Source organism: Micropterus dolomieu, linkage group LG21, assembly GCF_021292245.1.
Source record: "Micropterus dolomieu isolate WLL.071019.BEF.003 ecotype Adirondacks linkage group LG21, ASM2129224v1, whole genome shotgun sequence".
In the NCBI taxonomy this organism is placed as follows: domain Eukaryota; kingdom Metazoa; phylum Chordata; class Actinopteri; order Centrarchiformes; family Centrarchidae; genus Micropterus; species Micropterus dolomieu.
The window spans coordinates 20864539-20889493 of NC_060170.1; the positions used below are offsets into that span (position 1 = coordinate 20864539).

The 24955-nt window shown below is 39.2% G+C and overlaps 1 protein-coding gene across 1 annotated transcript in view; it reads left to right on the forward strand.

Annotated features, from left to right (window-relative positions):
- Window positions 1-24955, forward strand: part of ntrk2a (neurotrophic tyrosine kinase, receptor, type 2a) — a 112470-nt gene that overhangs the window by 82751 nt on the left and 4764 nt on the right. Inside the window, exons 15-18 of the mRNA XM_046035378.1 lie at window positions 3161-3291; window positions 11353-11525; window positions 11794-11949; window positions 12697-12781. Of these exons, the coding sequence (XP_045891334.1) occupies window positions 3161-3291; window positions 11353-11525; window positions 11794-11949; window positions 12697-12781 (545 nt within the window). The remainder of the gene's footprint in view (window positions 1-3160; window positions 3292-11352; window positions 11526-11793; window positions 11950-12696; window positions 12782-24955) is intronic.

Genomic DNA, 24955 nt, shown 5'->3' on the forward strand with positions numbered 1-24955 from the left:
CAAGCTAGCTGTTGAAAGTGTGTGTGTGTGTGTGTGTGGGGGGGGGGGGGGGTGCATCACATGTTGCCTTACAAATAATAATAATAATATTTATAATAATTTTATTTGTAATGCACTTTATATTTAAGCAAATCCCGAAGTCCAACATGATAAAACAGGTAGTGCTAAAAATAAAAACACATAGAGAGCTTGAAAATAAAACCACCATGGATGCGCTGGTGGATAAAGAGGGAGACCTTGTACTTAATCCTGAGTGAGACAGTAAGCCTGTAGAGTGATTTGAGGATGGGGTGATGTGGTCGTGTGGTCGTGTTTGCGCATCTTCAACAGGATCCTAGCAGCGCTGTTCTGGAGGTACAGCAGCTTCTGAATGCTTTTCTCAGGAATCACGATGAGGAGCGCATTGCAGTAGTCCAGCCTGGAGGAGAGAAAAGCGTTTTTCCGCATTTGTAAGAGAGAGTGTTGGATGGAGTTTGGCGATGTTCCTGAGGTGGAAAAAGGAGGTTTTGCAGAGATGTTTCATGTGAGCCTCAAAAGTCAGATGAGAGTCCATTTTAACACCCAGGTTAGTGGCTGATGTTGAAAGTGGAATATCTTGGCCAAAGAAGGTGATGCTGGTAATGTCAGATGACCAAACCTGGTGTGGAGTGCCGACTAAGGCCTAGACCCCCGAACCGGACGCCTCGGCTCTCCCTCCCTTCCACCTGTGCCACGTGCCTGCGCGGCCCACGCGTGGGTGCGCTGGCCGGAAGGGGGAGCGGGGGTCCTGTCCGGTTGCCACCGGGACCTGGCCCGCCACTCGGAACCTTGACCCAAGCGCGGCAGCGGCGGCTTCGCCCTGGCCGTCCTCCGCGCGCCTCCGGGTACCCAACTCTCCTCCCTCCTCCGGGGGAAGGCGGGGGGGTTCAATGTCTCCACTCCTGCTCCCTGAGCCTTGAGGGACACCACAGGTGATGGGCCTGCAGTTGGCAAGGACTTCTGGGTCTAAAGTAGGTTTTTTGACAAGTGGCCTGATGACATTGGTTTTCAGTGTTGATGGAACATGGCCAGCCTGGAGGAATGATGAGGGGACTTATGGCATGGAGGTTGGATTTTATCAGGACTGTGGGGAAGGGGTCCAGGGCACAGGTGGACGGTTTCATCTTTTTTGATGATGTCCTCAACGTCTTGTTATGAGATGACAGAGAAACAGCAGAGAGGTTGGGAAATCCTAGGCTGTGGGTCAGCAGTCGGGACAGGCAGGGCGGAGAAGCTGGATAGCAGAGAGCGGACGGTGTCTACCTTTTTTCTGAAAAAAGAGATGAAATTGCTGCATCTCTGTTCTGTGGCTTATGAATGAGAGTGAGTTTGTGGCTTGAGAATGTCATTTATGGTAGAGAAAAGTTGCTTGAAGTTGCCAGGGCTGTTGTTTATGATGTTGGAATAGAACTGTAAACGTGCATCTCTCAAGGACCTTGCATAGGACTTCTGATGTTGGCTTGCCTATGAACAGTGAGTCCTGAGGCCTGTAGAAACTACATTTCTATCTAATATAAGTTATACAATTGTATCTACAATAGTATTCATACTAAACAAAATATAGAATTGGTCAAAAGATTGACTTTCTTACCTCAAAATCTTTTTTTTCTCTATATATTCTGAATGTGCCTGTTTCCAGCCTTGACAACCACCATGCCTGATCGGGGAGGAAGTAGGTAAATACTGAAATGATCTCATAAGTCCTATCTTATCTCTAATTGGTGGAATTGATATTGTTACAACCATACCTGTCTCCCCTACAAAGTACAGGCACTGTGTTTTGGCTTGGTTTTTAGGTTGGTTTTGTAGTTTAAGAAGCTCATGGAAATAACACATTTCTGTGGCATACTATTTTTTATATAGTAAAACAGATGTCAGAAAGTCAGATGTAGGTTGTGTAGTTTCTGTGTCTTGCCTTACTGTACGTGTGCAAAGCTACAGAGGCACACACACACATATTGCATTGTGAGTGTGTCCTCCTCCACCACAATCATACACTGAAAATTAGATGCTTCTGAATATCTGATGTAGACCAGCTGTGTTTGTTTCTCTCTCTCTCTCTCTCTCTCTCTCTCTCTCTCTCTCTTTCTCTCTCTCTCTCTCTCTCTCTCTCTCTCTCTCTCTGTCTCAGTCTGTACAATATTGGGTTATGGTGGACCTCAGTAGCTTACAGTGTAGATCGATGCAGCTTCTGAGAGTCTAGCTGGGCTTTAATGTGATATTCTGAGTGGACAGCTTTTCTTCAAATGCGCCTCTTAATCACATCACAGATAAATCTAAGCTCTTGGTGTCCTCCCTCTTTTTCTGAGTGTGTGTGTGTGTGTGTGTGTTCAAGAAGTACCCAAGTGCATGTTTTATAGGATAATACATGTTTCCTTACATGCAGACAGTTGCACATCTGGCCCTCAGTCAAACAGACAGAGCTTAGCTAGGTTATCATTAGGGCACCACGCTGTTGTGTAGAATAAAACCTTGTATGATCACCATGGTGTGATGCCAATTCTTCTAAAAAATCATCTGGCATGGAATCACGAGTTACTTAGCAACAGAAAGCAGGTTTGTCGATTCTGATCCAACTGTGGGAGAGCAGAAGGTGGGGAGAGATTACGTACATGAAACAGAGTGAGACATGTTTTTTTATATTTACACTACAGGAAAAACTGGATCACATTAGTGTGAAACAGTGAATTTGCTTATTTGCTGTAGCTTTCATATGATGTATAAATGATGACATAAAATATTTATGCAACACAACAAATATCTTTATACATACACAATTAAATACTGTAATAATTCTCCATCTGCTAATTTTACTTGGTGATAAAATAAAACATGCAAAGGGGGAAATATGCCCCCAAGAAGAGGGCTGTGTGGATTGTAAGTGTCTGAGAACCAATTGAAAAAAATTAGAAATGTCATAGATTAACATATTTTCCACTGTTGAAACAGCCAGTAATTCCTAGATAGTTAGCACACTCTGTAGCTATGTTTCTGTTCAGAATGAACGTAAATCTACAATATCAAAGACATCAGGTGTCTCGTTTGTTTGTGACCTTGTGTGAACGCACATAGTGTTTCTAAACCAACATGGCCGCGATTAAAGTGGATTTCTTATCCTGTTCTGTCTCTCCCCTTTCAATAGTCGTCCAGCATATTAAGAGACACAACATTGTACTGAAGAGAGAGCTGGGAGAGGGAGCTTTCGGAAAAGTCTTTCTGGCTGAGTGTTACAACCTCTCACCAGACCAGGAGAAGATACTGGTGGCTGTCAAGGTAAGCTGAAGGTCTTTTTTTTTGTCTTTTTTCTAATGCAAGCTCGTAAGAAAAACATTTCAAGTACAGAAAGGCTTTGTGTAACATTCTTCTGTTCAAATGTTAAAGTCCCAGTGAGAATGTACATTAAAGTTAGAATTCAGTTTTAATAAATAATAATATTCCTCACATTGAGAAAGCACTGGTTTGAATCCAGACATGATACAGACTTTGTAAAGCTACTAAGAGGACTTTATAGAATTTTGGAAATATATTACATTGTTGTTGCATTACAACAAGAAAGATAGTCTCAGTCCTCCAGAGTTAGGTTTAATAGTCCATTTTCTATTGGCCTATTGTCCTTAAAATGTGAGATTATACTGTGAAAGCGGGATTGAAGAAAAACATCTGTGAAAACTTGTGTCAATTAATGATTTGAACAAAACACAAACTTTGTTTTTTCTAGCTATTATAAAACAGTCCAGACATGGAAGGACAGCTCGTCTTTGTAGAAAGAAATAAAATACCTTTCAGTCTGCATTACAAAGAAGGTATTTCAATTTATGAGGAGTCTAGTTTCAAAATGAGATATTTTAAAACCCCCTGCTCCTACAGAATGATCGGTGGCACCAAAATAGAGCCCATAATGTCATTATCAAAGGTGAAGTTATTGCTTTCTCTTCTATATTTTGCAATGAGATCTGATGCCTGAAATACATTTGAAATATTGAACAGTTTACAGCAGATAAGCTCGTGTTCCTGAAACAGATATGCAACATTTTGAAATGAAATCCTTCATACTGCGTCTGTACAGTATTTAGACTCCTAAATGTTAGCCATCTCCTCACCTCCATTTCCTCTGCTATTGTTAGAAAGTTGTTGCTTTCAACGGTTTCTCTTAAAGAGAAAGGGTGGAATTACACTCAAACCGCTGACTTCCGGGGTCAAATTGAATGTTTTTTCCAGGGGGCATCCTCCCATCACATCCATCTCTCCATCAAGGATGCTTTCTCTGCTGGTGCGGTGAAACAGGATCTGATTGGTGAAGAACTTCTCATTAACAATACATGACCTGGGAGAGACCCCCCTCTCCTTCTGTCCTCCTTTACCCCCACTTCGTCTGTCTTCCTCACCTCTAACTCTCACCGGCGGTACTTTTTCTTCTCTACTCTGCAGTTCCTCATCCCGCTACTTTCCTCTTATCAAATCCTCCACCTTCTTTTCTCTTCCTACACCACCTGTTTCCTTCCAGCTTAGCTGTAAACCGCTCGCTGGTTCCGCTGATGTTTGCTGCCAGCTTAGCTTCAGCTCAGTCTGAGCACTCTGTAAAATATGCACCTGAAAATCCCAGGAAGCAGAGTGTTTGGTTGTAGAACAACATGCTGTGTGTTGCTGACTGCATGTCATATCTGGTAAAACATTATATAATCAGCACTCAACTTACAAAAATAAATTGTATTTCTCAAACTGCAATAATGGTTGCATGTAGACGTGACGTAGATTAATCATTTAATCATTAGAGGGACTTCATTGATTTAACTCTCTCAGTTCTTTAGATTTTTTTCAATTAGCTAATATACCACATACTTATAGTACAATCTTCTTGCTCTTCTCGTCCTTGTTTTTTTGTCAACTGGCGTGACTCACCATTTCTCTACAATAGTCTTTTTTCTCCTCCTTGTTGCTGCATCAACAAAGAGAAGATGTAATGAAAGCTGGTGAAAAAAACAATTTTCAAATACATAATGGCATTGTCTTCTCTTCTCCCTAAAGGATCAGTTCACCCAAATTACAAAACATAACTTAAAGGGACTATTTCTTTGGTAGAAAGTATAGTTCAAATGATAACTGGTCACCGTGGGTCTCTGCATAATTCAGAATAAATCAGTGTTTCTTTTTTTAATGGTATGCTTTAATAAAATGCTGGGAGAACCACAAACAAAATGTCTTTCACATCCATTGTATTGGGATGGGAACAGACAACTCAGAGACAGATTTCTCAAAACTTACATTCAATACGCAGGACAGGTCCTCTTTTTTCTGTGATTTGAGTTTACTGACCCTTTTTAACTTTTGGCAACACAGTCTCAGCACCAGGCCACTGTTATAGACAGTGTGAACTGAGAATAAAAATTGAATTAATTCAAGTAATATAAGTGCCATGGTATGCCTTTCAGGATACTGAAATGCCATACTATACCAGTTCTATAAAACCGACACTGGCATTTTGATTATAAAACCTTGCACACTCATTTACATTTTCTTTTGCTGACTTTCTGGAAGTTCGCTTGAAAGGTATGCACCATTTCAATGGAAATATATTAATAATGTCTATGAAGCAGCTCCAGGATTTGTCAGTGTATTGAATCATTACAGCCCTTTTCTCCACTGCAGAAGGTAAAAAGACATGCCATAGAAAGAACATATTTGTATTGTCAGGTGTATTTTTCCTTTAAATACCCCCCATAAGTACATCGTTCCTCATGTACATACTGTACTTATGTTGCACTCTGTCATGCATTCCACATGTACATTACAGTAAAATAACCTGCACTCACTAATAGAGCTTAATGGTCCAAGAGTCAGCTATCAATCAGCCATAATACAGGAACAAGTTTTACTGTTACTGTATATTACTGTGTACACTGCCATCGATCACAGACACACTTTAACACATGCAGATACACACAGAAGTATACATGAGCCTATTCATACACACTTACTGTACACTTCCTGCATGCATCAATCATTAACACCTAGCACTTTCAGTAATGTTGCCTTCACACATGTAAATGTGAGTCACTACATTCCCAGTCTAGAGGTCGTTGATTGCTTTTTATTTGCCCAGGGACCTGAATGTGTGCAGAATGTATAACTAACTTTATGGCTTTTAGCCTGGGAATTAATTCAGCATCTAGTGCAGATAGTTCATACGTAGATGTGTACAGACTCTTTGTAACGTTCCTGAATTCAACATTAATATGATTTGCTCAATACAGTGGTAAATACAGTGGTCATTTGATATATTGAGCCCAGTGGTGCACCCATCTGTTTGCCAGGAAAGAAAGAAAGTTTTTTTTTCTTTAATTAAATTGTTTTCCTGGTTTCCTTTTACCAGGAGCACACAGTGGAAGCTACATGTCTGAGTTATGGATTAGGCTTCATCAGTCAAATGTGTGTTAATAGTTCATAAATCATTTACTAATTCTTTACAGATAAGTTATAAACCACTGTAAGAACAAAGTCTGGGTTGCCATCCTCCAGTCTGACACTTGAGACCGGGTATGGTTGTAACATGGGGAGAGTTATAACAACACCAATTCCACCAAATAGAGATAAGATAGGAGTTAGGTGATCATTTCAGTATTTACCTGCTTCCTCCCTCATCGGGCATGGTGGTTATCAAGTCTTGAAAGAGGTACATTCAGAATATATAGAGAAAAAACTGATTTTGATGGTAAGAAAGTAAAGTTTTTGACCAAGACCATTTTTTGTTTAGTATCTGTACTATTGCAGATAGAATTGTTTGACTTATATTAGATTGAAATGTAGTTTCTTAGGCAACATGTGATGCATTTTTACCTTTCTAATGTCAAGCCACTATGGTAATACAGCTAGCTAAACACTGGCTGACAGGGGTGGGGTGGGTTGTAACACTTATTTAAAAAATGGTTACAACCATCCACGATAAGAGTAACATTATTTCCTGTTGCGGGAATCCGATGGTCGAGATTGTAGGCAGGGTGCAAACTATGGGGGAGCTCGACTCCTTTTAACAAGACGGTAGCTCACCTGATGGATCATGCGTAAATAGATTTCTATAGGCTATGTGTTTCTGCTTTAACGATTTACTTTCCTGATCAGAGAGATCATTTCATCTTGACCAATCCTGTCGGATTGTCAGGAGATTCATATAATGAATTACGTAATGCTGCTGTACCTCGTGCGTAAATGTGCACACACACACACACACACACACACCTGCTATTAATCAGAAGGTTAATTTTAATGACAGAGACCCAGCCACATCACTAGAACCCACCTGTGCAGGTACATCTTACTATCAGAATAATGCACCCATTAAATAGCAGTTAAAGTAACTCAAATGTAACGCAAAAGTAGTGTAAAGCATTACAATTCAGAGACAGTAATATTGTAATACAACTAATTACTTTCAAATGATAGTAACCCATTCACATGTTGTACACATGTTGGCGTATGTATTGTCACTCGACCTTTTCCATACTCTGTCTCTGCCGGTGGAGAGGGTAGAAATGTGTATGGACAGCTTGTGAGAAGTGCCTGCGCGCATGAAAAAGTCCCGGTATGATAAAATATAAAAATAATAAAATATAGAAGTGCTGGTATACGTAGCGGTAAATACCGGCCCACTTCAAGCACTGACTGTGCTCTGAATAACTCTGAATAAGAATATACACACATTGACACACACACACACATACACACACCTCTTTTTAGTTAGACCTAAGGATGTACAGAGACGTTCTTTAATTAATTACATTTTAGTAGTATTTATTAAGTATACTTTTAAGTAAGTTTATTCTATAGATAAATTTACATACACATACTGGCATACACATACATCGGCTGGACGTGCAGCCTCTCTTTCCTTCTGTTTGTGAGTCTTTAGTGTAGTTAAGTCACTAGTTTAAACAGACTCAGAGGTTTGCGACTCACCAATAAAGGAAAAAGCACTCTGGGAGATCTCAATTCAGTTTATTGATCGAAAGTTACAATAATTTTTCTTGTTTACTTTCAACACACGTAGGGTAGTTTGGGGTAAGACCGCACCGCCCCCACCCCCAAGCTCAATGTCTACTTGCTGACTCACAAAATATTGTTATATAGAATTTTTTGTATCTTGGAGATGGCCATGCTTAGGGTAACATAATATAAACTAAAATAAATACCTGCAGTTGAGAAATTCATTTGAATTTAATCAAATGTAAATTTTAGGAGAAAGGCATTTTCCCCAGCTAGTGGGATAAGACGCCCTCTCAAGCTTAATGTCTATTTTCTTACACATTAAAGAACATTTTATTGAATTTTTTTGCATCTTTAAGAAGGCTATAAAATAAATAGCTACAGTTGACAAATTTATTTGTATTTAATCATATTTTTTAGGGAAAAGGCATTTTCCACTGGGGTAAGATGCCTCCCTATGGTGTGAAATCACTTTAATTTAAAGTAAAGTACAAGTAGCTGGTTAAAAACAAGGGAATTATAGACCTATGTTGTAGAAATAAAATTGCCTTGCCTTATGTTACTTTCCTAAAATTTATTTCTCAGACTTTGAAATAGTGAGGTTGCTAACTTCATTAGCAGAAATTCTGAGGTAAAATATGCGCATGCCAGCTAGCTTGCTAGCTAGAAATGTATATGCATATGTGAGCTTATGACCTCAGAATTTTACCTCAGACTTTCTGGTAGTGAAGTTGCTGGTTGGCGAAAGGGGCTATCCAGTGTCTGAATAACATCTAATTTACATAGATCAACCCTAAAGGGGCACGGTGACCGGGGTGGCGTCTTACCCCAGACATACTAATCTAGCATTTTACTACTTTTTTTATATATTTTTATATATATTATATTTTAAAACTATAAAGATCTTTCACTCTAAACAATTGCATAACTTATCTGAAGGCTCCCCTTAATGTAAATATACATAGGCCTATATATATATATATATAAATTCAACACAGTAAAAAAAGAATTACAGCTTATTTTAACTGTCCAAAAAATTAGATCAGAATGGCTTTTATCAAATAAAAAAAAATGTTGTGATGAAACAGAGAACATTTGTTCAGTGAGACTAGGGGCAGCCAGAAGAAATGTTGAGAAAAAAAAACTGTGACATTTTGTGTTTTTTATTAGAATTACCGTGGGGGCGTCTTACCCCATGTTACGCTATCAAAAAATTACCTTACATTTGTTTCCCAACATCATTTGGTCACTAAACTATTTCACTCCTCCTCTCTCATTCAAATATAAAAAAATCCGCAAGCTGTGGTCTTTCCCCTATAATACTACCCGTGATGATGAACTTATTAGGATGAAGAGGTACAATTTCCCAAAACTTTTTATGTAACAGTTATTTGATAATAATAGGCTACCAATCAACTACTAAGGCTTCAACAGGTGGCATTTAATGCAAGGTATCGAATGTAGTACTCTATTGGTATCTCTATTGGTATATACAAGTAGGGTTGGGTATCATTTAATACCCAACCCTACTTGTATACGGAATTTTTCACAACCTGGCAAACCAAACATTGTTCTTATTAATGGCTTTTTACTGACCTATACAGCATCAGTAAATGATTTACAGTATTAACAATTAATTAAGCTATTAATTCTAATTTCTAAACTCTGTCTGTCACAGATGCTTGTGTTACACACCCTTAATGACAGGTTTATTGATTCATGAAAGGGAGGCAAAAATGAGTTTCAAAAGGAACGGGGAATATGATTGTGACAGAAATGTAAGAGCAGTCACCCCACCCGGATTTGAACCCAGGTCTACAGGGTACCAAACATGCAACTTGACCGCATTGGCGTTGCGGTCAAGTTGCATGTTTGGTACCCGGGTTCAAAACCGGGTGGGGCGACCTTTCCGTCACATGTGGTGGCAGTGGTGGGATGGCTTGCGTGAAATTGTCGGAGGCGTACCCAGTGTGTGATGTGTACGATGGACCCCGAGGGTTGGTGGACCCCTGTGTGACCCAGAGATGGGTGAAGCACTAGTGGGTGGGGGCACCCTGAGATGGAAGTATGGGAGAAGTACAATTGGAGTTGTGACGGACGCCTGTATGCGTGAAGCGCAATGGGGCGTCTCCCAAAAGGGAGGGCAGTGTGACGGACCGTCACTACGGTTGAGTATGCGCTGTGACTGCCATACCAACGTTGGTATGGCAGTCACAGCGCATACTCAACCGTAGTGACGGTAGTCAGTCGCAATGATGAACGTAAACAATGCTGTACTGTATAATGTCTTACATTAATTAAGCCATTAATTACAATTTCTAAACCCTTTATAAATGTGGCATCAACCTTTTTATAATCATTATGACACACATCCTCTGGAGTAACAGGGTTCTCTTTTAAAGGAAAGTAAATCCAGTCAGGCAACCCAGATTTCCCATATTTGTCCAATATCACATTTCAAGCTGAGATTAAAGCATAGGCTTTCATACTGTATCCATACTGTAACAATCCACCATAGCATCATCATGTAGTGTCACATTACAGCCTGTAATCTACATGACCTAGTCTCTGTTTCATGATAAATGATTGGTTGAATGTGGGCAGAGTTATAGTCAGTCTCATTTTCTGGTGTCTCTACATTCTAGCTGAAAGGTTGCGGGTCATTTCCTTCTTCTGAGCTTTCTTAGTGACTTCTCTTTGTCCTTTAAACCTATATTTGTAATAGGAGCTTCTATCTGCGATATTGGTATACAGACAGAGAAAAAAACACACACAGACGCAGTGAAAAGCAAACGTATATCCATGTCATATACTGTAGGAAGACAATTAATTATTCATGTAGTACAAGAGGCATTATTTATATTTTTCTTCTTTTGATGTGAAATGAATAGAGACCCTGTATAACTTTAATTTCCTGCAACTCTCTCTCTCCCTCTCTCTCTCTGTCTTTCACACACACTGTTTTCTGTCTCTGTCACAGATGCTTGTGTTACACAACCTTCCTGACAGGTTTCCTGATTCATGGAAGGGAGGCAAAAACTAGTTTCAAAATGAACCAGGGAATATAATAAATGTAAACAATGCTGTACTGTATAATGTCTTACATTAATATAAAATGTCTCCATTTTTCCCCCTGCTCCACCATTGTATCAGTCCTTGCTCAGTGCCAGTAATTTCACATTCTGTGTGCCGAGTTGCTGTAACTCACTTTTACAAGGCAAGACAAAATCAGCCAAATAAATTGGAGCAGACTGGGTGCACTGTGAAAATGACTAATTGGCAATAGTGTATGTGGCATAATGTGTGAGTCTTTCATTTGTCAGTTTATTAAAATGTCACTTCTGTGTGTGTGTGCAGACACTTAAAGAGGCCAGTGAAAATGCCAGGAAGGATTTCCACCGTGAGGCTGAGCTGCTGACCAACCTTCAGCATGAACACATTGTTACTTTCTATGGAGTCTGTGTGGAGAGCGACCCTCTCATCATGGTGTTTGAGTACATGAAACATGGAGACCTCAACAAGTTCCTCAGGCATGGCTCTTCCCTTTGTTACATCAAAACAGCTATTGAAACTTTTGCATTTCTCTAAAATGTTGTCATGAAAACAGAGGGATCGATATGAAAAGATCCAGCGCAATCGTCTAAATGCTCTCTCTTTAAGGGACAGATGTAGTACTGTACATGGTGATACAAGGGTGACTAACAACATTGCACATGAAACACAAATTACAGGAAACAACAAGACTCCAACCACCAATCTCCCTGTTCACATGACAAATTTTCACCTGTTCCTTCACAGGGCTCACGGTCCGGATGCAGTTCTGATGGCAGAGGGCCAGACCACCAGACCTGTGGAGCTGACCCAGTCTCAGATGCTGCACATTGCCCAGCAGATAGCATCTGGCATGGTCTACCTGGCATCACAGCACTTTGTGCACCGCGACCTGGCCACCAGGTTTGCCACTTACTGTGTTATTACCACTCTGCGCTTATTGGCATGGCCATATTATACGGGGGACATTTAAATAAAGAAACACCTGTTAATGAATTGTGTTTCATTTGATCATCCTTGAGATTTCTGTTTGTGCTTTACGTACAAACCAGTCCCATTCATAGTGGCCAGCTTAATGACTGCGTAGTATACAGTCCAACATATGGGAAATAGCAGCTGAAGAGTCAGAAAAGATAGTATAGAAAACTTTGAATGAGTAGATATTCTGCAAAACAGCAGATCTTTGACTGACCGATTGATTGATTTCAACGATGAGTGAATGATTCCCTCATAATGAAGCAACGTAACAAAAATATGCAACGCTCTACCAACTAGAGAGAGAGCATGCAACTGTCTTAAATGATTACTGAAAGCTTCTCTTTTCCATCTCTTGCGGTTTTGAAATGCTCCAACATGCTTGAATTACAATCATGAAATGTTTCCAGAATGAGAGAGGCATGCTGCTCCCTTGAAACAATAAAATAAAAGTGCAGTTTCTTCATTGAAGTCAACTGCATCAAGTCAGCAAATTGGTAACAATGTAGAATACTTCAGGCTGACATCTAAACTTTTATCAGGTATGATATATGTGGAAGAGGTTTAACACCATACAGTGTAACTCAAGCTATGTAAAACATCTTTATTTAAACTCAAAACATCTTGCTGTTATTGCTCTGTACTTAGTTTGTTGTTATGTTTGTTGTCTAACAGGAACTGCCTGGTGGGTGAGAACCTGCTGGTAAAGATTGGGGACTTTGGCATGTCCAGAGACGTCTACAGCACTGACTACTACAGGGTAGGTGTATGTGTCGATATCTTTTTTGGCCCTTCTTTTAGCCTTCCTCCTCCATGCTGCATGGGTCCCTCGCTGCTCCTCCCCTGCATGGGCATGACTCCGGCAGAGTGACAGTCAGAAGCTTGCTATGGTGGGTTAACTAAACTGAGAGTAGTGCAGGGAAATTAAATATACATGTAGCTACGTGTAGCTCACTGTGATGCTATACTGTATATAATTTAATGGACTCAAGGGGAGGGAGGATAAGCATTTTCTGCCACTGAGAGCAGCACCGGTTGTAAAGTTGTTTTTACAAAAGAACATATTCACTATTCTTTTATTGAGCCGTTCATTGTAAAAGTAGGAACAGGGGCGTAGGTATAGACAGTTCAGACAGTGCAGCCGCACTAAGGCCCGTACTGTACAGGGGCCCGAGGATGAGCAGTTACACGGCAAAAAAAAGTATGTTCATCATGCAACAGCAGACACAAAGCTCAGCTCCTATCACAACATCAGCAATGAAATCATGTGATAAATATACCCTTAAATGTACATATCCCCCTTTGCCATGGTGTCAGTCAGTAGTTTTACCTTACAAAGTATTCCCTCACTAGATCTTAAATGATATGTACTTTGCATGTGAGAAAACTTTAAACAGATATAAGAAGGAAAAATACCTAAAATGGCTTTATAAAAAATACGCAAAGATGATTGCTGGGTAATATGTGTATGGCTGCCCAGTTGTTTCAAGAAGAGACAAAAGAGAAAAGTACAGGAGGAGAGGGTCACAAAGCTCCCAAATGAGATTGTTAAAGATTTTGCTCAATGCAAGGCTCGTCGGATGCCATTCAAATACAGTAGGTGAGTACACGTGCTTTTTCATTTGGTGGGGCTGCCCTGCTCCTATTTAAAAGGCTGTTATCATTTCGGGGACAGGTCACTGCCCAGCACCTGTTGGATTGTGTGTGTGTGCTTGTGGGTGTTAGTCTGTTTGTGCCTTAGCTGGTCTGTTTTCAGGACATGGTGTTGTTTTTAAGTAGACCACTTTTCTTTCTTATTTAGCATAATCTCTGGCCTCTCTGTCAAAAAGGAATGTGATTGCCGTGATTCGGGAGGTTATTGTACTGAAAGTGCCCAAAAAAGTCTGCGTCTTTTCAGCACTGTGAACACCTCCCCTGCACTCAGCTGTTTGTAGTGATGTTTCAGGATTTTGACAATGACAGCACTGGCCATGCTCATTATAAAGTTCTCTTTGACTTCTGTCCTTTGCAAATATAAAAGTCTAGGTGACACAGTCCGACTCTAAAATCCATCACATGATGGTACTTTAGACTGCTGCGTCCAGGCGTACGCAACACAAGAACACCAAAAGAACTGTAAACTTTCATATGTGAATGTGGAAAGAAATTGATTTAAGTAGGTTATGTATTTACTGCATCTAATCCAGTCAGTTGTCAAACCGTGCACAATAAGGAAACAAGGCACACAAATTTGTCAGTATGGTTCCCTTGTAGACATGAACACAGTGTGTGTGTGTGTGTGTGTGTGTGTGTGTGTGTGTGTGTGTGTATGCTTCGTAACTGTGGAGCCCAAGGGCCCGTCATAACAGCCTGCACTGGGGCCCGTTTTTACTACCTTACGCTACTGAGTAGGAAAATGCTGTTCACTAGGGGCCTTCCAACCATATGGCTGCATGACAAGCACCAATACATTTTAATACACTCCTCTATTTTTATTTTATATATTAAAATTACAAGAATAATTTCTGAAACTCCCCAAAAGATGCCATATTGATAATATGTGATGTTTTTTCTAACTGCAGTAATATTCAAGGTTTTTGAATATTGTGTATATACAATATTAAGTATATTAAACAATATTTATTAATGGCTACATTTAAATCTAATTATTTTAGCACACAATTTTTTAAAAACTCAACAGAAAAGAGCAAACAGAAAGGACAATATTTCTGAGATGTGTGTATCCTATTTTCTTGGATATTTTGAAATATTAAATATGAACCTGGAGGAAGTGTCAAGACACAAGTTGAATCTGTAAAATGAAAGTGAAATAAGCCCCCAAAATGTAAAAATATCAAACATTTCTAAAATGTGATACCATGAAACAAACATGGTGATGTTTCTACAAACATAGTAGCACATAGTGTGGCATAGTCTTCAATTAAATTAACTGATGATTAAGTAAACATAATTTTTTTTTAATCAAACTCCAAACCACAGCACATAAGATTATTTTTTATATATAAATATTATACTTTGAGCCTGGTACAATGTGTATTTCTAATGCAGTCTTTAAGGGTTTGCACCAAACAAGTATACAGTACAAACAAACAACAAATCTATTTAGACTCCAGGAAGTGTAGGACAATGGGATGTAACACACACACATACCTGCACCCACCTTACAGGTGACGTAGAAAGAGCGTCTCTGCAAAAAGAAAAGGGAGAGCAAATGCGGCTGCATTTATTAAAAAGATGCATATGTGGGTATACATTTTGTGTGTGCTTAGAAGAATGTTTGTATGTGTGTGTGCATTACAGGGACATTTAGCAGTGTGAGTGTTAAGATAACTCAGGGGTACAAGTACAGTTGAGAGTGTGTGTGTGTGTGTGTGTGTGTGTGTGTGTGTGTGTGTGTGTTTTCCCCTCCTGTACAGCAATCTGTCACCTTTCCAACAGGCACAAATCTAATAAATCATACTGATTGATTGATAGTGACTGTCCATTTTTCCTGCCCCTTACTCCCAACCAGTGTGACAAACTGACATGAGTGACAGTGACAGAGAACTTGGAGGAGGAGGGAGCAAGAGAGAAATAGGGACAGAGGGAAAGGGCAGCCATAAAACGAAAAGAAAAATCTCTATTTTGGACAAATAATAGCCTTAACAATAACATTCAGAAAGATAACAATGATCTATAGGCCATTTGATGGATTTATAATTCAGTAATGGCATTAATTGATGCATTTTATTTTTTTGTTCAATGTAGTTGAAGAAATTCATTGTAAATCATTTTTAGTTTGTTAGGAAACTCTGTTTCAGATTATAGCTTGTATATGTCATGTCAGATGTCAAATTTTCCATTTTATAAATACAAATACTGGAATATTTAAACAAATTATAGTTCATAGAAATTCTTAACATAACAGTGGCATGGAAAATTCCAGGTATATTTTTCCTTTTTCTCATGATTAGAAATAAACTTTACCTATTGTAAATATTCCAATTGGCTACTATTTTACTGTGAATCATATTTTGCTTAGTTCCTCCACATTTTAAAAACCTTTCACAACCCTAAAGCTTAGCACAATGTAAAAAAAAGGTCAAAAATACAAGATCCACATGGCCAGAATCAATCAATATTTACTAAGCACATGGAAAATCGACTTTTCATTTGTCTTTTTCTGAACACTGTTGAGATTAAATTTGGCAAAACTAGTTGTTCACTGCATCAAATTAAAGATGTAAAAAAGATTAAGGCCTCTCCTCTGTGGCTTTCTTTTGTACTATCTCTGTGTGACGACACACAGCAACCTCCCCCCCACCACCTCCTCCTCCCCCCACTCCTCAATAAAGCTAAGCGCTGAGGCTGTAGTCATGGCAACAGGCGAAGGCAGTGGCGGTGAGCCTCAGAGTTGTATCCAACGTTTCTCAGGAAGAAAAGTAATCAGAGAACTTCTGTTTAGTATGCTGAGGCAGTACTAGAGAAAGAGAGGGGAGAAGGAGAGAGATGGAAGTGTGGGAGACAGAGGCAGGAAAGTGGGAAAGAGATGAAAAGGGAGAGAGAGAGAAGGGGGAAAATGGGTGGGAGGCCAGAGAGGTAGAAAACAAGACACAAATAAATATACAAAAAGGAGAAAAGGCTAGAGCTGTAAAGGAACATACACATGCCAAGGTGGGAGAGGAGAGGCAGCCTGTGTACAGTGTTACAGGCTAGTCAACAACAAACAAACTGACACTACTGTAAGCTTTAGACAACTAGGAAATCAGAGACCGAGAAAAACTGCAAGAAATGACAGACACAGAGAGGTAGACGGACATCAGAAGAGAAGTGCAGCATGGTGGGAGGTAAAAGCCATATTTCAGCATCCAGGAGAGAGAGAGAGGTGTGTCTGTGGTGAGGGGGTGTAGGGACCCATCATGCTGTTGCGTCAGACAGGAGCAAAGATGAGTCATAAAGGAATTGGAGCCCCCCCCCCCCACCCTCCGTGCTTGTGTGTGTGTGTGGTATATAAGCAAAGGCGTAGGACTGAAGGGGCTGTGGTGACGTCATTGAATCCCCTCTTACACAAGAACCTGACAGAAGACGACATACAGGATGCTTCTTTGATTCAAACCTTGCAGCCTTTTTTCAGTGTGTGTGTGTGTGTGTGTGTGTGTGTGTGTGTGTGTGTGGTTGGGGACGGACTTGCAGTTGGAGTTGGGCAGGGTGAATGCACATATACAGCACACATCCCTAAACTGATTTCATCATGTCCAAATGTGTAGGATGAAAGAGAATTAAATGTGTGTTTGGGTTTTGAGGTTTGAGCCTGACTGTTTTACGCTGCTGCCAAAGACTGTAGGAAAAAAACTGGCAAAAAAAAGCAGAGCTAAACAATTTCTGCAGAGTAGTTTGGCATGTGTGTAGTTGTTTTTTTTTTCACAACCCATCACTTGGTCCTGACCAACACAGACAAACAGCATGAGGCTGGAGTGGAGCAGTTATCTGTGCAGGAGTGAGCGTGCATGTGGGCAGACACTGCTATCTGTGTGACAAGATACACATCAACACAAAGATGATGTTGTGATACACATATGAAAATATATCATATGGAGGACCATTTATCTTTGCATGCATTTGAGAAAAAAAAAATCTTCAAACTAAATCTCGCTATATAATTCTGTTTACCTTTTACATTATTATTAATTTAATATAAATCAAAACCACATATCAAAATAACATAAAGAAACCCATAAACCTACCATACCATAAAGATATACCCGTATTAGTGGAAGTGGAAGAAAAAAACAAGCACACCAACCAAATGTTGAAGCACATGAATTCATCCTGTTTTTGCACATTTCACATGTAAAATATACTTCACACTTTCACATGTACTTTTAATAACATACTCTCCACTTTCACATGTACTTTTAATAACATACTTCTCATATCAAGATAGGGTGTCTCTTCTGCCCTCATAATGCATGTACAGTAGATGCAGCCAGCTGGACACACTTTCAACAAAGGCTGAAGGTGGCAGTTGACCTTTGAGGGTTTTACTAGCTGAAGGTCCTCGTAGCAAATACAGCATGGTAATTAGTTCAGTAAACATATAGTAAAAGAAAAATAAATTAAATACTAAATAGTTCGCCAAACAGCAACTTAACCCGTTATGTAGAAGGTTGTATAAGCAACGCATTAGACTCAGAAAGCTAACAACAGCTACAATGAAAAGACTACAAACATTTAGTACAACACTACAATAGACATCTGTGACTACATGCTCAGTTACAGATATGAAAAAAGGCTGGATGGTGTTTAGCAACCTAGCACTTAAATAACACAGATCAATTAAAATCATATTGCTTGTAAACTTTTCGGAACTATTATTAACAATAACAAACACAAAGAATATATCAATTTTTTATTTTATTTTTTACATTACATCATTTATATATTTTTTTCATTAATCCTGTTTTCATGTGTATACTGTATATCTTACACATGAGGCAGATGGCCGCCCACCCTGAGCCATGGTTCTGCTCAAGGTTTCTGCCTCTTAAAAGGAAGTTTTTCCTTGCCTCTGTCGCCTAGTGCTTGCTCTTGGTGGGAATTGCTGGGCTTCTGTAAATAACATCATAGAGCATGGTCTCTTTTATGAAAAGCGCTGTGAGATAACTGTTGTGATTTGGTGCTATATAAATAAAATTGAATTGAATTGAATTGAGCACTGTAATCACTTGCTTGTGGTCATTGCGCTGTGGCTGTGCGCACTGCTTCACTGTTTTGCGGTTGAGTGTGGGTGGACATGTGGCATCTCCAGCATTTTTGTGGGAATTCCTCAGCTAAAGCTTGGAATAAAAAGCAATAATTTAGAAGTAAAGCTGAACCTCGCAGACTGTATAGTAACAGTCTGTTAGGGTCTGCAGGTCTCACAATATTACATTGTTTTACAAAGAGAAGGCAAATTACTGTGCTTTTTAACAAATGCTATCACATGAGAGACATTTGTGTCAGGACTGCAAACGCACAGAGTACAGCCTAACATTACTTAGCCAGCTGACGGGGGCAGCACATGATTTTCCCAAGAAATCCAAGGATGATCCTAGTATTTTGTCACCCTATGCATGCTACACACCTCTGTGAAGCTAGGAGGCTCCGCTAGAAGCTCAAACCAACCATTTATATCCACACCAAACACACATCAAACATAAAGCATCTAAATAAACTTATATCACAACATAAATCGCTCAGTAAACACTGTACATGGCTGCGGTTATTGCATCCAGATATATCTCATCTCATCCTAAACCTCAGTCCGACCACTCTAGAAAGCTCAGCTCGAGCTCTGATCAGCTGTGTAACTCATATCACCCAAATCAATCAACTCGCAGAGTTATTAGCCAGATAATAATAACAACATACGCACCAATATACATATACAGTTACAACCGCTTACTTACTTTGGGCGTTTTATGTTGCTTTATGTTGTCTGGAACGTGGTTGTATGGACAGAAATAGTGTTTTGCAGAAAACTCCCAATAAAAGTGAGCATATAAACAGTAAATATGGCCAAAACATGGACATTCGCCTGGTATACTTTTGACAAACTGTGTAATAATGGTTGTATATTAGCTTCTTACAATTGTATTCCAGGTGTATTACCAGATATTCTGTTGAATTATAATTGTTATATTAGTTGGATGATGGTTTTGATGGTGATATTGCAATTAAAATATAGATTTTATTCCAGGTGAGGATGAAAATATCATATGTTCCTTTATTGCGTCCTCACTCTATAATAGAAAAACAAATAGGTTAATTTACAGTTGATTCATATTCCTTAGCTTCTGACATATCAAAAGAGACCCTAGGCCTAATGGTTGAGGCGTTATTACTGATTCATTTTGGGTGTTATTTTAGCCATTTTTCCTGGAAATAGGGACAAATAGCTGTAGGTTTCCAATTGGTTAGCTATCAGTCGTTTTACATAACAAGTTAGCTAAAGTTAAGACAACAAAAAAGCTAGTGGGCTACAGCTGCCCATCTCATTGCATATCAGTGACAAACATCAATACTTACTTTATTAATCTTGTGCAATCCAGTTTACAGTAAAGATTCCATTAAGGTGTCAACATAGCTTGTTGTACTGAAAAACATCTGGGGCACTGAGTTGTCACTCAAACATACACTAGCCAATGGGGATACACCCCTGAAAAACCCACCCACGAGAGACATTTTTGTCAGAAAAGCAAACAAAAAGTCAGGCAGTGCAAACGAGAGAGCTGGCAGTGTAATTGCAAAGCTGACAGTGAGAGACATATTTATGGTTCAGTTAGTTTTACTCTCTCTCAAATTACTATATTTTGTTTAATTTTTTAGTTTTAAGTTTTGTTTGACAAACTGGCACAAATCTGATTCCATACAACCATGGCCACAAGGTAAGTGTGTTGCTTGTGAGATCTTCTGGCTTCCAAAATTGGATATTTGGCCAGGAAAACTACCTAAATGTTCATAGCAGCAAGGTCAAGGCAGTTAAGATAACTAAATGAGGTTCCCTCATCAGTCTTACCTTCTTTTGGGACCGATGCTTGGATGGTATATTGATTACCCAAATCAGAACTTAACTTATGTTGTCTGAGCTAGCTTTGTCAAACATTCCTCATCATCAGTTGCCTCAGATACGTCGCTATTTCCGGTGCTGCTGTCGTGAAAACCCTCCAATATCAAAGGAAACCCCACTGCAGGAAAACTATTTAACAAATAACAGCTCAACAATAAAAAAAAAAGAATACAGATGTAAAATGCTCCAGCAAGGATCAATGTTTTCTCGGTAGTGGTTGCTAGTTTCAACAGAATATTGAACTGACACCCACATAGTAGTAGTATTAAACTTTTTGACTTATATTGGCTTAGCCAGTGTCTGGTTTTGGAAAGTGGAAGCCAACAACAGGAGGAAAATAAATTACCATTCTACTGCACTTGCAGTTTGCATTGTGGTACACAGTACGCGAGGTAGACTGATCCGATGCATATTGTAGATTTTTTCCAAATCAGTACGACTTCTGGGTATTTTTACATAGCCTACTACTGCAGATTTTGCTGTTGTTTACATACTGCATACTACATGCTACATTTAGGCCAAATCAGTACATACTGGGTTTCAGAAAAACATTTGACCTAAGTGATGAACTTAATTTCAGCTTTTCAACGTATTACTTTGAATGCTTCAGTAAATATTGTAATGTACTGAATGAGGTTAAAAATATTAAAAACACAAAATTTATTTAATCCATATAGCAAAACCCTATTTCAAATGCCAGTTGAATATTTTATACTATTGCTTAGTTTCATTTTGAGTACTTCAGTGAAAAATACAGCAGCTACTGTAATAATTCATATTGGTTTTAACTGTGAGAATGCTTTTTAAGTTCTAAATAACTGATTTAATATAAATTTTTGTCTGGCAGCATCACTACAATAAACAACAGCATGTTGTGTAACCTTATATGTCAACCATTTCACTGTATCTGAACCAGGCAGAAGAACGAGCTCTATTCTTCAGGGGGAAAGAATAAAACACACACACACACACACACATAGACACATTCTTGGAAAGAGTTTTTGTTTCCATAGAAACACAGAGGGCAATTAAGGTGTGTAACAAAGAGTAGGCGGAGTTAGTCACATAAGCACCTCCTACACCACATCCCATAATACTTAGCCATAAAATACAGCCTCCAGGAGGTTACTACAGAGATCCCAAAGCCGTCCTCTGCTTTATTTGTTACCCTTTTTTAGGCTTTCCTGGAACACTCAGGCAGTGGTCTGTCTAGCTGAAATGATGCATATTTATAAGACGGAGAGAGAGAGAGACAGACAGGCGGTCTTAGAGGCAGTGAGGGAAGGTGAGAACGAGTGAGAGAGAGAGAAGGGAACAGAAAAGGAGACAAAGACTGACGACGAAGTTACTGGCAGCAAAGAGAAAACAGACAAAGAGCTGATGTCAGAGAGAGATGCACCATCTATACTTCAGTGAGATTCTTTGAAAATGTTCGGTCTTCTCCTGTAAACGTGACTTTCTTACTATTCAATGCCCCTCCTGCTGAAAGACAAGAAGATTTAATCTGAGGCTTTCCCTTCCTGCGCCTTCATTTGTTTTCTTCCTTGTTTCCTCTTTCAATTCAGTCTTGTTAGAGCCTTTTTAAAAAGACTGTCCTCTTCCATTCTCCTCATTCTCTCTGACGCTCAAAGCACATTCACAAAGACAGTTAACAAACATAAAAACATGTAGCCCAGCAGTTCAAGAGCCCCACATTAATATTTCAGACCATCAGGGGAAATGATCAGCCATGATGAATAAAACAAAAAGACTAATGTCTATGAGCAGGGATAGACACATCGGTGAATAGTCTATAGAATAGAATAGAATATACATTTTTTTCCAAAATCACTTTATTTACTAATAATCTAAAATTAATCACAATCTATGGTGCATTACATTTACACAAAACACCACAGTTAAACAAAAAAAGTTGTGTCTGACAACAGGTCCCACAATGCAATGCATTTTATAGTTGCTGATGATTAGCGAATGTTATAGCGAACAAAATCAGGTTGCACCATTAAAACTGAAGATATGTCAAAGCTAGTGATGTGTATGGGCAAGAACAGTGACAATCAATTTTTCTATTGAAAATAAAATTTGGCATTGAAACAAACCTGGAACTGAAAAAGGAAACATTCAAACCAGTAAGTAAGTCTAAAAGTAAAAGTAAGTCTATCTCTCTGTGCTGTTGTTTGTTCACATAGAGCCTAATGTTAGCTGTCATGTATTAGCTAACATCAGCGCTTGTACCAGCAGACTGCTGCCAGTCCATAAACGTCAGTTATAAGTGAACTTTAACCAGCCCGGTCACCAAGTAGCAGCATGTATAGTGACCAAGTGGAAGCATGTATAGTAGGGGTGGTAATAATCTCTAGGCACCTCACCATTTCCATGCATTTCAGAAGGCTGCAATGCGCTTATAAAATAATTATCGATGCATCTTTTTTTCAATACAGGATTTCTGGATAATTCCATTTCATTTGCACATTAAAATACAAAAGAAATATCTCCTCATTAGCTTAAAATGAGTTGCATCCCTAATTTGCTTTACTGTCATCAGCTCCTCCATGGTCCCATCCTTTCCTCTGCTCAGCAAGCTTTCACCGTCACTTTCTGTTCGATCACCCATACACTTGCTACACACACATTACGCACTGTTCCTTAAAATACCTAACTTACACTGCTCTAATAATAGCACCTATCACGTAGATGTCTTTTGCTAGCCAAACATTGAGCGGAAGCATGTATAGTCATCAAGCAGCAGCATGTATAGTCAGAATAGCAACTAGTGTTGTATAGTGTGTTGAAGTGTATATATTGTAATGTGTAAACCATTTGTTGTCTTTTTTATTGAATTCCATATTATCATTCTCATTGTAACACACTACTTCACTACACAATAATGTACTTCATTATAACTATGCCAATAAAGCACATTTGAATTTGGCAGAGTCACAGAGAGAAATGCAAGGCACATTACAGGGAGAAGAGCGAGGTCCTGGTTATGAAGAGTAAGGGTTGCAGAGCTGGAGGCAGATATGTTTCTCCAGGCGTACCAGTGAGCCTGATGGCTATCTTTGTGATCGTGTGCATTTTATTACTCCATAAAATAACCCACTGACTAACAAAGAAACAGGCCAAGTGTGGGTACCTAGCCATTAATAACAGGCATAAACCTCCGAAAATGGATTGTACTATCTGTGTGGAGTGATGGAGCGCAGATTGGTTGGTAGATTCATGTTCGTCGGAGAAGTAAGGGGAGAGGGGGAGAAAAACATCAGTACACAGGGTTAGCTTTCGTTCACTTTCACTTTGAGCGTGTTCAGGTTAAACATGTTCAACAGAGGAACAGTTTTAAGGCTGGGTGCCATCAAATGAATATGTGAATCATTATAGTTTTTATCCAAATGTAAAACTGTAATTACATGTCAGTGTATGTTTGATGACTGAGGGAACTCACTCACCTTTTATTCACTGGTGAAGCATGGGAAGTTTTCAACTTGGTTTAAGCCTACAGTCACCATCTTTGAGAGTCCCAGCAGAAATGAATGAATACAACAGTCAAACAGGCTCCAAAGGCTCGGCTCAGATTAGAGCTTAATGAAATGACCAAATGTCTCTCAGAGTGCCTTTGAGTTCCTGTGTGGGATTAGCTGGTGATTTATGCTTTCTGAGAATCGCTGGAACTCACTCCGCTGTGTGATGCTATACGATTTAAGGTCTAATTAAACAATATTTTAAAACTAATTAAATTTCACTCACATGAGACACTAGCAGTGCACATACTGCAATAATTTATTCTCTATCAGATATGTATTTATTATTGAGTGATGGCTAACATTTTGCTGACTCACACAAACTGGCTCAAACATTTTATAGCAAACATTTGACTGTTTACTGGAGCTAGCCATTTTTCTTTATCTAGTTTTGATCACTTAGCTGATCAGGGAGAATTTATTTTTCACATTTACAGATTCAGATTCATTCTTTATTGTCCTCAGTGGAGGAAATGTGTTTTCACAGTCTGTACAAAGAGCACCTTTAACATGAATACTACACACAATCTACCCATAGTATACATACACAAGCAATGTACACATCTCTACACATATAACACAGGAGTGACATCATTAACTTGTCTGTGAGTTTGACGCTCTTATAGCGCAGGGTACAAATATTTTCCCAAAGCGTGCCTTTTTATAGAGCAGCTGTCTATATCTACAGCCAGATGGGAGAAGGGTGAAGATTGAGTTGAGAGGGTGGCTGGGATTTTGTACTATGGTAGTTGCTCTGCGAGCAGTGGCAGTATTAATGAAGGCTGACAGGTTGGGAATCGGACCTATTATTTTGGAGGAAGTGATT